Source organism: Anas platyrhynchos, chromosome 1 (genome assembly GCF_047663525.1).
Source record: "Anas platyrhynchos isolate ZD024472 breed Pekin duck chromosome 1, IASCAAS_PekinDuck_T2T, whole genome shotgun sequence".
NCBI classification, from domain to species: domain Eukaryota; kingdom Metazoa; phylum Chordata; class Aves; order Anseriformes; family Anatidae; genus Anas; species Anas platyrhynchos.
The window spans coordinates 68,697,468-68,713,552 of record NC_092587.1 but is presented as its reverse complement, the minus strand read 5'-3'; the positions used below and the strand labels follow the sequence as shown (position 1 = coordinate 68,713,552).

The 16,085-nt window shown below is 37.4% G+C and overlaps 1 protein-coding gene across 8 annotated transcripts in view; it reads right to left on the bottom strand.

Moving 5' to 3' along the window:
- PDE3A (phosphodiesterase 3A) overlaps window positions 1-16,085 on the bottom strand; it is a 264,734-nt gene that overhangs the window by 31,585 nt on the left and 217,064 nt on the right. For all 8 annotated transcript variants that reach the window (XM_072040693.1, XM_027458268.3, XM_072040690.1 and 5 more), the window contains 6 exons: window positions 15,387-15,541; window positions 10,963-11,078; window positions 7,532-7,751; window positions 3,110-3,195; window positions 2,498-2,667; window positions 1,030-1,167 (listed from right to left, as the gene is read on the bottom strand). In XM_072040693.1, the coding sequence (XP_071896794.1) occupies window positions 1,030-1,167; window positions 2,498-2,667; window positions 3,110-3,195; window positions 7,532-7,751; window positions 10,963-11,078; window positions 15,387-15,541 (885 nt within the window). The remainder of the gene's footprint in view (window positions 1-1,029; window positions 1,168-2,497; window positions 2,668-3,109; window positions 3,196-7,531; window positions 7,752-10,962; window positions 11,079-15,386; window positions 15,542-16,085) is intronic.

Sequence of the window (16,085 nt, the reverse complement as noted above, 5' to 3'; positions counted from 1 at the left end):
AGTACTAAGTCCTTAACACCCATAGAAGTACCGATAAGAAAACAGAAGAATGTTTGACTCATTCAAACTACTGTTTTTGCCATCAAAAGCATTCTGGTTTTCCTTATGTTTCATTTATGACTCTGTAAGATGCTTTACTGCTAGACAAAAACATGATGAAGAAGACCTAGAAGGGATTTTTAATCACTTGTTCTCCAAGTATTGCAAAGTTGTCTCAACAACCACCGGTGAATGTATATCATTACCCATATCCAGATACATTTTGCCAATTTGTCTAAAACTAACCTAGAGAGCTGGTAGGCTGCTTAAACATAGATGTTGCTTGCCAAGCTACAGAATGATAAAAGACAGACCACAAGTAAATTTAAATTCATGCTGTGGTTTTCCTGGTTGACCACTGGATAATGGAATGTAGCTGAATAGTAGTTAGCCCCAAAGGGAACAATGTTTGATTTTGATATAGCATTCCCTGGAGCTTGTTGCAGTGAAATCTGCTCGACCCACTAACCTCTGTGTTTGTGCGTTGGGGTTAATTTTCAAACATACCAATAAACAGCACTCATCACGACATAATGCCTTGCATTGCCTGACTAAAATCTCCAGTATAGAAAAAAATATTCCTGCATCAAAACTGAGTATTTTTACTGTTTAGCCCTCCCATGTTGGGCTCAGGATAAATCCTTTCACTACGTACTTGGTAAGGGACTAGAACAACTGCTGCAGAAAGGAGAGAATATTCAGAAGGGTTTACATAAACTCATTGGTGAACAGTAACAGTCATAATAGGTGTCTGTTGTTGTTTGTTTTTTTCTTTGTTTTTGTTTTCTTTCACATTCTTAAATTAAAAGAGATGGGATTTCAAAAGTAAGGAATTTAATGAGAAGGAGTTCATATTGTCAGCTTTGAATTAGGTGTCAGGGATCATAATTTATCAAATGAACAGATTACAGGTCATAAAAATACTTTGTCTAAATCATATCTCTAGATCAATAATCAAGCCAGTCATCACAGATGAGATACCCTTCCTACCTGACTGAGAATACGACCACATTTCTTTCCAATTTTTTCCACCAAATCAAAGATTGGAAAATTCCAACTGTTTAGCTGCTCCATCAGGGGATCCAAGTTGTCCATAACCAGAGGCTCAGGAGCGAGCACAGGCTTGTCCTATGGCAGAAAGTAAAATAAAGTTAAGTTTTAGTTCTGTGAAGCATCTCATGCAAAAGAAAAAAATGTGCTGTTAAAAACTAAGGCCATGTTAGCATCATTTCTAAGCCAATGGTACTTTATTCAGCTCAGCAGAGATGTTCCCATTTCTACCAGCCCTACAGCTAGTCACTCTTTTTTATATATTTTTTTTCACTTGAATGAAGAGGAAATTCTGTATATGAAACATAATTTTCTCAACTTAGGCATGAGAGACATTCATTCATTCATTCATGGGAATCATTCATTCATTTCCAAGTGAGTCTGTCTTCTTCATTGTTAAATTTGCTGGGGTAGAGAGGCAAAAATGTTCACTTTCTCCTTTCGCATCAGGACACATTTATTATAATCTACATGTATCACAGCTAACGGAACATGTTCCATGAGAAGAATTATCCATCTTAAACTGAGACCTACCTCTTTTTCAAGGTCTGCAAAGTAAAGACTGGACATTCCCCTTTGTTCAAATTTTTCCCTAAACACTTTATTGCATTTCATTATTACTAAGAAACTGCAAATGAGTGAACCCTAAAATATCTCAAGAAGGATATCTTCTCTCAGCATGTCCAACCCCAATTCAACAGACTACAATATTTTTTTCAAGAGCTCAAACCATCTTAAAATTTATTAATCCAGTTCCACAGAAGGCTGGGAAAACAAACAAACAAACCCCTAAATTTTCCTTCTACCTCTGAATCAAATTTACAGCTGAATGTAACCGCAGTTTCAAGAAGATCAGCACCTGTTAATGTTCACCATACTGCAATGTTCTTAAGTTATATGCATGCTTATAATGTTATTCTGTTCAAGAAAATAATATCATGCTGCACTCTCAGGGAAGTGTCAATTTCTTTAAAAGTAAGAATCACTGTGTATATCAGCCAGGATTGCAAGGCCATTGAGAATTTGAAGTGGCTGAACAGGAAGACAATACATCATGCTAGTAGTTTGAGATTATAATTTATTTTCTTTCCAATCTATTCCCTTTAAAGGCAATACTAATACAGAAGCCAAACATTTCTTAAGTGCCTAATGACAGATCTATAAGCCTGTATTCATTCATCAAAATAGAGGGTTAGTGTCTCAGAAGTGGCCAGTGCTTAGGACCTCTCACACAGTTCAGTGGGTCCTTTCAATTCTTCAGTTAAACCTCTTACTACAAGGTTTAGCTGCTGAAATTTTTGCTTAAAACCGTAGCCATAATCTTTAGATTGCTCTGGGATTGTGTTTGTTTTTTTTTCATTTCCATATACATTCAGTGTATGGTGACAGTGGAATTTAAACAAGCTACCTCAGGTGGTATCAAGGGATGCAGAATGATGGTCTCAGGCGCATACGTCCTACACACGGATCCCTTCCGTGTCTGTTCTTTGGAGCAATCTGTCTCATCATCATTTTGTACAATATCACTGCTGTCACTGTTGTTGGTCTCATAGTCAGAAGTGGCTTGTGCAGGATCATCTACAACACAAATCACAGAGCTTGTTGTGTGAACAGACCTTCTGAATAATAGCAACAGGATCTCTGACTCATAATACATATGTGCTGCTTGGCTGTGTCTAATGTTGAACAATCTGTCCAAAGACATTAAAGCATATATCCTGCAGAGAGTGAAAAATGGGATTAGGGATTGAAGAGCAGGAAAAAACTTGGTGACTGTTATTTGTACTGGCAAGGTTAGACAAAACCATATGGAAAAACATATTTATTTTGCATTGTATCTATATTCTTCATGAGCATTTTCCGCATCTTAAACAAGCAAAAAGGAAAGAAGCCTCAAAGGCAGTTTGAATAATCTCACCTACATATGTTTTCCTTCTGTGAGACAGAGGCATATTTACCCTTCCAGTGAATAATTATTAAATTTTAAAGGAGGAGGAGTTTTTGATTGACAAAGAATTACCTGCTCTATTCAGGGAGTGTGTGGTACCATCACTTCTATCTAGCGTCCCATCACCAGCTTCTATTTGGTTATAGGGTCTGCCACAGCTGAAATACAACATCAGGAAACGTATACCTTATAAAGAATCATAACAGTTGGATAGTCTTATGTAAAACATATTCCTGTTGACAGTATATGATTGCATCACACATTTTAAGCTATGGCATAGGCTACATACATTCTAAAGACAAAATTACAAGAGTGAGCTGAAGTTTTACTGAAAGTCAGAAATGCAAAAAGACAGGTTTATACCTTCGACATGGCTAACACCATTAATTTGTGTCATCAACGGTTAAATTATACCATGTGATCTTTTATAAATACCTTTTTTTCTTTATTTTCTAAGTTTATCAGTACAAAACAAGCAAACAAAAAGCTGGCTTTGTACTACAACTGTACTATAAACATGAATTAAAGAAAACAGTAAAAATTTGCCAAAGTGCCATACAATCTTATGTTTTGAACTCAACCGTGCTTAGGCTTCTTTGCTCAAAGTTTGAATACATTCCTATTTAATAATGCAAATAGTTGTTTTGCCATTACCTTAGTGACAACAAACCATGTACAGCATAAATGGACATTTATTTTATATCCAAAATGGGCATTTTTGATAGAACAAGAGGAGGGTGATTTAGCATCCAGACATTTAGCAGAGTTTGCTTCATCATTGCCAGAGAGGAAAGACATTGTGGGAGGGATTGCAATAGTGAGGCCTTTCCGATGCCCGGTTCTTCCCTTCTGCTAAAATTCTTTATTCCTTGTGTGCTATTCCCTTTAAGCCCTAAATACTAATTCACTACCAGCTGGAATATCTCAAATAACTATGTCCCAATATGATTGAATCTCAGACCTGAAGGAAGAATGATATAGCATGAAATCACAAGAGACATTAAGGTCTGAAGCCTCATTTAGCTTTTATATCAGATTTATATCAGGTCTTCCCATGAAAAACTGACATTTTAATATCTTTATCTGTTTGGACTTAGCATTTTGTGGCATAAACTATATAAAACAGTCTTTATAAAGAAACAATTATAGCATTATCTAAATTGGTCAAATTTTGGATAAGAAACTTTGCACCATTGTTAGTGCACCATATAAAAATGGCTGAAATCCTATGCCTGATGATTTTGATGGGGTCAAAAACATATTGTGGAATTTGGTATGCCCTGCAAACCTAACATGTCCCTGAAAGAATTCAAAATAACAGTACAAATCCACAAATAAAGATGCACATGGTGCACTGCCAAACAAATAAATCTCATATCACTCAGGTTTATAAACAAGATGAAAAAAAAAATCTTTCCCACATTCCTTGTGGTTGCCATAAGGTCAATGATAACAAGTCAAAATGTAAAAGTTATAGAGAAATAGAGTCTGGCTGTGATACTACAAGGTTTCTGCATTATTATGAGTGCACCTCTTCATTTCCAGAACATATACAAACTCTCACTGATTTAGTATGTCCAGTCCACATAAAAAATTGTATAAATAAATAAATAAATACATAATACCAATTTTTTTAGGTATTTTTAGAAAGTGTTCTACCTGTTAGAACACTTGAAATCTGCTCTTTGTCAGAAGTAAATGTGCCCATGCAACTTTAACCCAATCCCCCTTCATATGCAGGTACTTCACAGGATTGTTTAACTTTTTTTTTTTTTTTCCACAGGATCCCTGCCTCATCCACTAAGCAGAATTAAGAGTGATTACTTAAAAAGTATTTTAATAGCATTGTTTGGTATACATTCTTGTTTAATATAGCCTTCAAACTCCATTGTTCTACCACATTTCACTTAAGTAAAACTTCAGTCTTGATGCCGGTGCCTGAGTAGATCAGATTTAAAGCACTAAATCCATTGAAACTTTATTTCCTCTTTTGTTGTTGCTGGGGGAAGGAGTTAGTGGCAGAGGTTTGCTGATTCTAGTATTATTTTGCAGCAAGGCTTACTTACCTATTTATTTATTTATTTTAACAGGAAATGTAGAGCACTGCACACCATGAAGACCAGCAAGCTACACTGTGAATACGCAAACATGAAAAAATTCTTTTCCAGTTTTTGTTAATTTAACTCAGTTTGTCTTGGCCATTTCATCTCTTTATTGTGTGTGTTATAGAATCATAGAATCACAGAATATCCTGAGTTGGAAGGGACCCTTAAGGATCATCAAGTCCAACTCTTGACACCGCACAGGTCTACCCAAAAGTTCGGACCATGTGACTAAGTGCACAGTCCAATCTCTTCTTAAATTCAGACAGGCTCGGTGCAGTGACCACTTCCCTGGGGAGCCTGTTCCAGTGTGCAACCACCCTCTCTGTGAAGAACCCCCTCCTGATGTCAAGCCTAAATTTCCCCTGCCTCAGCTTAACCCCGTTCCCACGGGTCCTGTCACTGGTGTTAATGGAGAAAAGGTCTCCTGCCTCTCGACACCCCCTTACAAGGAAGTTGTAGACTGTGATGAGGTCTCCCCTCAGCCTCCTCTTCTCCAGGCTGAACAGGCCCAGTGACCTCAGCTGTTCCTCATACGTCTTCCCCTCCAGGCCTTTCACCATCTTCGTAGCCCTCCTCTGGACACTCTCCAACAGTTTCATGTCCTTTTTATACTGTGGTGCCCAGAACTGCACACAGTACTCGAGGTGAGGCCGCACCAGCGCAGAGTAGAGCGGGACAATCACCTCCCTCGACCTACTAGCAATGCCGTGCTTGATGCACCCCAGGACACGGTTGGCCCTCCTGGCTGCCAGGGCACACTGCTGGCTCATACTCAACTTGCTGTCTACCACGACCCCCAGATCCCTCTCTTCTAGGCTGCTCTCCAGCGTCTCATCGCCCAGTCTGTACGTGCAGCCAGGGTTTCCCCGTCCCAGGTGCAGGACCCGGCACTTGCTCTTATTGAACTCCAACCTATCCAGATCCCTCTGCAAGGCCTTTCCACCCTCATTCGAGTCCACAACTCCTCCAAGTTTGGTGTCATCCAAATTATTTTTTTTATTGTTTGTTTTCTTTATATATATGTGTGTGGGTTTTTTTTGTTACTTTATTGTGCTTATATTACTGAAGTGTGCATTATTTACGTGCGGTTCAATTCGTATCTGTGGAAATGACATCCCAGTATAGTAATGGCTAGAAATGTGAGAGTGGTTATGATTTTTCAACAGACATTAAAGGGACAGTGACTATTAATAATAGTGGATGTCATTTTTATTAGCAGTCATTATACCATAATATTTTAAATAACATATTTGTTTCAAATAATCAACAACAAAGTCTATACCAGCCAATGTCACTACTCGAAGTTCTTACACAGTCTAAGCATTTGAAAAGAAGGAAATTAAGAACCCAAGTATGCTATGCAACTTCCACAGATCAAACAAGACATTAGCTATATAAATGTTAATAAACATTTACCAATGATTATATTGAAATCAAATTCTACACCTCTCAAGAAAATATATTTCATTACTACCTACAGCAGTCTTACATTGATCAGGGTTCTTATTTCTGCTCTGCAACAACTAAAACATTGGGGTGTTATCAGCACTCTTCTTATCCTAAGCCAAAACATAGCATTCTACCAGCTCCTAGGAAGAAAATTAACTCTGTTCTAACTGAAACCAGAACACCCGTCAGGATCCAAGTCTGAATTTCAGTGAACATGGCTCCATACAGTAAGCCTACAAACTCGGTTATGAGTTTTTAACAGGCTTCCTAGTCCTGTACACAAACAACACAGCAAGACGCATCCTAAGAAACAAACTAACTTAACAAATCTAAAAATGGTCTGCCTTAAAGTGTGAAGTTAAACTATTACTGTAACTCTTAGCACTCAGAGGAACTCGTTGGCAGATGATTTCTGAAAAAAATCCTAGTAGGATATAACCTGACATTACCCTAGGGAGGTCAGGATTCACCCCTTCTGAGCCAGTGCTCAAAATCACTTACTCTTCAGGCATTGCCAAAACACCTGTATCACAGACACTAAGCACAGGGCTACAGGACAGCAGCTTTTAAACCATAGCAGTCAGATTTTTGTATTAAACCCCATTTTGAAAGACTAGGCCTGTGACTGTTCATGTTAGCAGCATGGCATGAGAAACTCAAGTTGTTAACATGAAATCCAACTTTCAGATCTGAAAGTTATTGATGTGGAATTTGTTCATTAGTCAAACATGAGTAAAAGCTGAAAATGTAGCTAACTGTCTTGCACTATAAAAGCACTTTGTATCATCAATCCACATAATTACTCACATGCTAAAAAGTGTTTAAATAATGTTAAAATACCAATACTGCAGCAAATTATGAGAATTTACATATGCACCAGAAGAGCTTGTTTGCAGAGACAATGTGAAATGATCCAACTCATGTCAAACTACCATCTTACCTGCTGCAGATAACAGAGGGGCTGATGATAGGGTCTGACAGGCTAGGTGCGCTCTGAGTAGCAGTTAAGACTTTATGTGGCTTTGAACCTTGCTTCTTGTCAGTATCTGTAGAGTCTGGAAATGACACAGATGATGTTTTTCCGGTAGGACTTGTAGCAGGCGTTCCCTGAATAGGTGAATGGCATGGGGAGGTGAGAGGTGAGATATTTGATGGGATACCTGGCAAGAGAAAAGAAGAACTTTGTCAATTGACAGTAGCAGCAGATGGTTGTATGAGTTCACCATGCATAAATACTCCTCCTGCAATATGAAGGCACTAGCATTGCTTCCAAAATGAAAAATAGAGAGAAAACCCTCCTTTACTCTGAGTCAAACTCATGGCTTTCATAGAATGATGAAGCTCCATCATCAATTGTTTCTACCTTCTGAAGATCTGACATTAGCTGAAAGGCATGGAATGAAAGATGTGCATAAGAGGTATCACTACAGGTATCACTATTCTAGTGACAGAGGCACCTGACTCCAACTAGACTGTTCCGCAGAATGTCTTTGCTTCACTGTTTCCACCAGTACAGGAGAGACAAGAAACGCTTACCCCCATTCCTATTAGAACTTCTACATGTGAGATCACAGAGTCACGGAATCATTTCATTTGAAAAAGACCTCTAAGATCATCAAGTCCAATCATTAACCTAGCCAAATCTACCTTCCACTAAACTATGTCCCTAAGCACCACACCCATGCCTTTACTCTTTGAATCCACCTTCTATTTTCCAGTCTCAGATGGAAAGGTCCCAAGTGTACAATAACGCACAGGGGAGCAAACAACATCTCTCTTAAAAGGAAATGCATTTAAATTGACATACTTCCTGACCTTTGTTCTAAAGTTTGAAGGAACACAGCTCCAGTTCATTTACCATGCTCATCTTCAGAGCTGAATGACAAAGACCTTGGGAACTTCAAACTGGTTTTATGTTTGAATTATGCCCACTACCTAAATGCATTCCAGACACAATTAACTTAGAATAAGGTCGTATTTTGATCTAAGTTTATGAAATACTGACCTTGCAGTATATACATGTAAAGTTCCAGCATTTTATCCCGATAACTTACCGTGATGTCAGCTTAAAATATGATTTACTGTTGACAATCCAAGAGTTAAAAATAATCTGTGAAGTTGCTACAGTATAACTTTGAGATTCAACAACACCTGCATTTTGATTAGGCAATTTCCTCAGAAAACATTATATATATTGCTGTCTTAATTCAACAATTGCAACTAAGTTTTGAGATCAGAAACCTACAGCCTATGAAGGAATTAAAAAGTTATCAAATGGCAATGATGTGGAAATGTAATTAAAATACAGATATCTTCTATTTTAGATTTTCTAATCCTTAGAGATATCTGCTTTCCTTCCAACAAAAATATGTTTTTAAAAACATTCCATAGTCTGTTAGTTGCCCAAGGGATTGAGTTGGATTATTAACTATTTTTGAGGTACATGCTACCAGGTAATCTTTATGACTGTTAAAGAGTAAAATATATATGGTCATATTTCAACAATTTAAAGCAAGTCCAAGAAACTTAAACGATGACACAATTTCACAACTTTCCTAACATTGATTTGATATGAACTTAGATTTGAGTTTACCTGAGAGTTTTGCCAAAACAGGTATAGCTAGAAGTATTTTAAAATGCTAAAGCTTTCAAACTTAATTGAAGACACATTTTGTAAATTAATAGGTTTACAAATTTAATTAGATCAAATCCTAGAGCAGAATTAGTATATATTGCCAATGGAGATAATACACAAATGTTTAATTGATAATAATTATGGCAAATTGAAACAATTCTTTAATTGAAACATAAAAACAAATCATAATTAAAAGTGCATGATTGTAAATATTTTAAAGCAAAATATCAATCTTCAGCATAAAAATCTGGGCCAAAATTTTTACTCCTGTGATTTGGTGCCCCTAAGAATTGCTTGTGATGGAACGGAGCTCTCCCTTCATCATTGGTTAGCTCACATCTTTGGGCAGCAAAGATTGCTATTAATGCTTTCTGAAAGTGGAACAGATGAAACGTGAAGATGACTGATATGTGTGCTAAGTCTCGTTTTCCAGGTAGAAAATATTAACTATGCTTTTCCAAGTTAATGGGTTCATCTCTGAAAATCACGAGTCTAAATTTCTTTTGTTAAGTTCTACAATAAATTCCTGGATTCTTGGTAGTATAACTCCATTATTCCAGTTTATTTTTATTTCTTTTTAATTTGACTTCTTGCTACACTTTTAAGATAATACCGGGTTAGTTAATCTTCACTATGGCATAACACAGATTCTGTACAAGAGGAGATTTAATAGACTCTTCAGTTTGAAAAAGAGATGTAATGTGACAGAGCCAGATATGCAGAATAATTGTGCAGCCATTTCTTTAAATTAATTTCTAAGTTTGGATTCCCTGAATTTTTCAATGTCAGGCCTCAGGCATCTATCAATTTCTATCTGATGTCTGGGTGACCAGAAGCTCCGAATAACAGTATCCCAGCATTATTCCATGTTCGGAAAAATAAAACAACCAACAAATAACAACAACCAACCAATCAATCAAAAACCAAACAAACGAAACAAGCAAACCAACAACAAAAAAAAAGAGTTCATTTAAAACAAAAAGGAAGGCCTTGTGATCATTTTCAACTGCAATTTAAAGCATGGGTAAATTTTATCTTATCTCTCCCTTGTATAGGGAAGAGAACCACGCTGCTGTAGATTGACTACTTCGTGACTGTCTTATTGAACATTCCATTATCAGTGAAGAAGTCACCTTCTCCATTTTTTCTCACTTAAAAGAGAAGTTGTTTCTTTAAAGGCCCTACATGCCAAGTAAAACAAACAAAGTACAAAACAAAACAAAAAACGTTTCTCTTTAAAGATCTGTAAGAGCTACCTGAACTTTTTTTTGATAATGAACATTCATTGACATACCTATGAGTTACATAATGGATTTGTCTTGGACATGCTTGTGCAAGAAGGGTCATGTGCTGCCTTCAGCTCCAAATGGGCTTATGTAGGAAATCTCAGAGAGCCAATACAAAGGCATTTAATTTAACATATGTTATAGAAAAACTCTTTTCTCAGCCCCATTGCAGTCACTGGAATTGCATGGATATAAATCACAACAAGCTTTAGTATAACACTTTCCACATCATGTCATGACTAACCTCTAGAAATCATAAATGTCAAAACATTTACAATAGCATCACTGTGAGTTACAGTATTTTAAGTCACTACTTTTTTAAATAAAGTAAATTACTCATACTGATGGAAAAACAAGAAGGGACACAGAGACCAAAAGCAGTTTCATGTGCTAATCACCAAGTTCCTTGGGAGCTAAGTGAGCCTGACAAAGTCATGGGTACCCACTCACCTTGCCGGCTCTGTTTTTTGGCATTCAGGTGGTTGGTAGGAGACATGGCATAAGATGTAGAGAAGGAGCGGCTCTTTGTGATTGTCATCAGAAGGGAGCTGTTCCAGGAATCAGTGCTGTAAAATGAGAGTGCAAACAAGTGTTGTTTGACATAGGAAAAGCCTAGAGGGAAAATCTGAAGAAATTAGAAGCCACAGCAAGAACTATGTGGTACTGAGATGGCAAAATATTGTTGAGGACGAAACCAGCATCTATCTGCTGGCTGAATTGCTATTTGTGAGGAGTATTCAGAAAAAAATGTTTACAATGTAGACACTCCAAAGCTGGACTTCCTTCAATGCTTAGCCCTATTCATATTATTTATACAAAGATGTCTTTGGCATATTGTTCTGACAGTACAAAGACACTTAAAAGTAGACTTGAAATATGTTAAATTTATACTCTCTTTTAATGCCTTCTTAGAACAACCAGAAGTACCAGAAGTTCTCAGTATAAATGAAAAATCAGTCTCCTCGATGTCTCTACTGCAACTGTGAAGACAGATACCCATTAACCCTTCGGGCACTAGAAGAGCTCCTCAGGAAGCCAGAAGAGGCTCAGCAGAGCCTTGCACTGATGCCACTGGTGGTGTGCCTTGTTGCTGGGTGAAGCACTTTATGCTGTCACCAGTTTAAGCACATGGTGCAAATAAAAAAAAACCCTGCCAACAGACCCTGCAGACATTCGTCATGGATCCAAGCTAAACTCTCTGAAGTAATAAGGGGTGTGGCAATGATGAACAAATGTTGGTTCTATATACAAAATGGGTGCGTGGTTTCAGCCTTAAGGTTTATACCGGAAGGGCCAAAATAGTTTTGTAAAGTAAGAGAATTGTATCGATCATTGTTTATGGAATGGCACTCATCAAATGTCAGCTTCTTGAAATGATGCAGCACTGGGTTTTATCATGAGGCCAAACACTTCTCTGCACAGATCCACTAGGCCTCTAAGTCTCCACTTTTTTCTTCACAGTCTTGCATCCTTCCCTCATCAAGTGATAAGAAGGCATACAAGGCAGAATACAGCCTTTTAAAACAGCTTAGTCCTAGCCAAACTTCAAAAAAAAACATGTTCTGAAAGAAGAAAAGTATGTAACATTATCTTAACTTACTAACACTTCACTGTTTTGGAAGAGCAAGCACTGTCTACAAAAATGTTTGTTGTCTTTTGAAAATTATTTTTTTTTTGAGGGAGTGAGGTGTTGTCAGTTGGTAGAAAGAATATTAAATACTGGTTCACCATAAAGAAAAACAAAAACAAACACAAACAAAAAAACACCCCAAACCCATTATTTGATTTCTTAAGGGAAATCTACTGAGTATATAGATATGATTGATGACAGGAATATGGAAGCTTTATTATTTTTCCTGAATCATTAGAAACTATAAGAGCACCGTGTCTTAACATTTTAGTGACAAAAGGATACAGGAAGACAAGACTCCTAATCTTAGACAGAGATTTCTCAGAATCATAGAATATCCCGAGTAGGAAGGGACAAATAAGGATCATTGAGTCCAACTCCTAAGGCTGTTCGGTGATTTTTAAGGGTGATTTTTGGAAATCTGTGACTATTAAAACCTATGGGTGATTTTCCAGACTATGGGGAATAAGTTACAGATTTGCTAAACGCAGAGTCTACCACAGATCAACTCTACTGTTATTCCCCCTCTTATCCCTTTCAAGTGATGAAAAGATCCTTTTTCTGTGTTCTATGGCATGCTTGAATTTGGTACAGAGGAAGTGGCAGATAATCAAGATTTTTTTCCCCTTCAGTTCAAAATTATTTTCCTTGAAAGCAAATATGTATTAGTCTGCCAGAATTTTTAAAACTAGACTTACTTATGGGCTTCAATTTTTTCCCCTTTCTAGAATTCTTTGTTTCTCCTACTGCAAACAGTAGGCTGGAAGGCTTGACAGAGCTATAATTATACAATTGGCGACATTAAATGTAGGAAGAATTGATAGCCTACTTCATTGGCTCATCAAGCGTAGTTATATAACAACTGTAGAAAAGGACCAACAATAATATTTAATAGCTCTCCTTCCCCCTTGGATTTCCATCTTAGGATGCTTACATACTACATGAGAGTCTGGGAACAAGAGTACAAATCAAATACACTCTGGGAACCACAGACGGGTAACTGAAGAATATTTCCATTTGGTTATAGCTTCTTTATATTTACTTTTACTTAGATACATGGGACTCCTTGCAAAGGGAAGTTTGGCTAGCCATGTATTTTTCTTGCACCAGACATTCAAGTGTACTCTGCAGACTGCCTTGAGCACCTAGGCTCCCTGTATAAGAAAAACAGTGCTCTAGGGGTATATTCACCCAAGCTATCCAACAGCAAACACTGAGGATGTTGGGCCTTTTCAGGTCCTTTTGTATTCTCCACTACTGGCTCCAGATTTTGAATTGCAGAAAAAAAGGGGGGAGAAGGAAGGAGGGAAGGAAGGAGGGAAGGAAGGAGGGAAGGAAGGAGCATGGAAGTCCAAAAATGTGAGGAACCTTTGTCTAAATCACCTCAGGCAACTCGGTTAGAGTAGTTCTCCACAAATGCACTAAACCACTCTGCTACCAGCTGTAAGCAGGCTCAACTTCTCTCTTTCAAACTCATGAGAGGCTTATGTATTTTATAGTACTAGTTCCTGTATTAGGCTCTTAGAAAAAGAGAATGAGTGGACGTAGGAAATATCTAATTTAGATAGTCAGTCATGAGGAACTATAGCCATTAGCTAAAAACCCGTGGTTTCAGAAAAGTGAGGACTATTGTGCTTATGGGTAACTCTGGAATACTTTCAGAGACATGCTTTAGCAACCTGGAACTAAATTTTCGGTTTGAGCACATGAATTAGGCATTAACTTGGCCCATGTAAACCTCTTTGTGGATCTACTGCTGTTTCTACAATGCAGTAAATGCTGTTTCTACAATGCTGTTTCTACAATGCAGTATATCCTTATGAAGTACGTGTCATTATTGAATCCAGAACTTTTTCTGGCAAGACAAACAATTAATGTACATTCCCTCCAGAGATTTTGCTGCAATCCATTTCAAGGCTTTATTAAGTATTACTTTGTAGTTTTGATTCTCTCAGTATCAGCATCTGCTTACAGAACCCTTGAAAATACGAGGCATCTTAAATAAACTAGTGAATAAATCATAAATAGAAGAAGATAGTTTGCATCCCTATAAAATAGCTGTATTTATTTGCTTCTTGTGGAAAATAAGGAAATACTTTTTAACTTGATTATACAGTTGGGTTTAAGAATATTTTCAAACATTATCTACTGGTGGAACAACAACATTTGAAGTCTTGTGCATATTGACAGAAACATGAGTTATGACTTTAGCTTTTAAGTTTGTTTCTATATCAAAGTTGCAATACAATGGTAAAATCTCAATCTGAATACCAGAAGCTAAATGCTGCTTTAAAATTAGGGAATGTGGCACCTGCTCTTGCAGGAAACCTTGATGTTGCCCTTTTCATTTTCAGCTTTGCTTTCATCTTCTGGTAGTAACTCTCCCTTTGTAATTTTATTCCTAGATTACACTTTAAAATAAATAAATAAATAAAGCAATGATAACAAATCTACTTAGAGATTAAACCCCCTTCTTTCTGTTAAATCACTTTTTGACTTATCTAATTCAATGTTTTTTATTTACCATCCAGTGCTGGTGTTATATTACATGAGTTCATTTAGGAAGCCCTAAGCACTCATGATATTCTGGAATTAAGTATGTACATGAGATGCAGGGTTTGTACAGTGATGTAGGGTCTTATGACACTATTTGTATGGAGAAAAAAGCACTGAACTGCATATTTTAGGAAGTTCTACCCTAAATCAGGGTTTGTGTTCTGGAAGTTACTGTTTATAGAGGATGGAGATCAACTGGTTTACTGACAGGGACACATCATTAGGTGTTTTCTTAAAAGTGATGTTCAGCACTTGGATTACCTGTTAGATTTATCTCTTGGCTAAGCAATATCCATGGAGGAAACCTCAATCTGCATATCAAGAGGACTTTAACCACATAACCTTTCATTGTTTCCAATTTTATTATGTAATTCTGCACTTTTCTAGCTTAAATAGGTGTTTTTTTTTTTTTTGTTTGTTTTTTTTTTCCGTTTTGCTTCCCAGTAATAGGAAGCAAACTGGAAATGATCTGACTAAAACTGAGAAAGCCACTTAGCCACTTCTTCGGTAACCCAACTCATGGAGATGTGTGGAAGTTGTTCTTATGCAGTTCTTTTTCTACAGTACAGAGCTGTTCTAACTCCATAGTTTGGAGTCAGCACTTTTAAATGACGGACATCATTGCACAGAACTAAAAAAAAAATATGCCCAAAGACAGTTGTAAAAGAGAGATGAAGTAATCTGTAACCTGGATGAAGATGATTCATGAGGTTTGATGCTGGCACTGCGATCTCTTCTCACTGGGGCTGGTTCCAGTGTAGGCAAACCTGTGGCTGATGTTGTTGTGGTCCAAGTGGAGGACACTCGTCTCAGCAGTCCTGGAGGCAAACTTCTCCGTAAGCGCTAGAGAAAAATCAGTTGCTTAGAGTTTATATAGGCTTATAAAAACATTAAATATGCAGAAGAAAAATGTTGCTAGCATTTGATTAATTCTGCCTGATGATACCTGGCGAGGTACCTTTGGTCTGCATTTGCCCAGGTATTACAGTGCCTGCCTCCCACTGAAATCACCACAGGCTGGTGCTTTCAACACTTGGAGAGTCTGGACCTTCCTCCCTATTTTATGTTACAGAAAAGCTATGCATCCACAGCCCCATAGCCATAGATGTTCACCACTTGGAGGTCACTGGAGTCAGCCAGTTTTGACAGTGTTCTTTGGAAATTTTAGAAATGATGTGGCCAAAGGCATGTCATCAGGGCCACAAAGATAAGTGAGAGATTGAAGCATCAGATAGGCTGAGAGAGCCATGATAGTTCAGCCTGGAGAACAGAAATCTTAAGGGAGATATTACCAATGTGAATAAATACCTAAATGCAAGGAGAGGAAGGAAGATGGAGCAAGGCTTTCTGAAGTGGTATCCACTGATTGAATAATAGGCAGTGGACA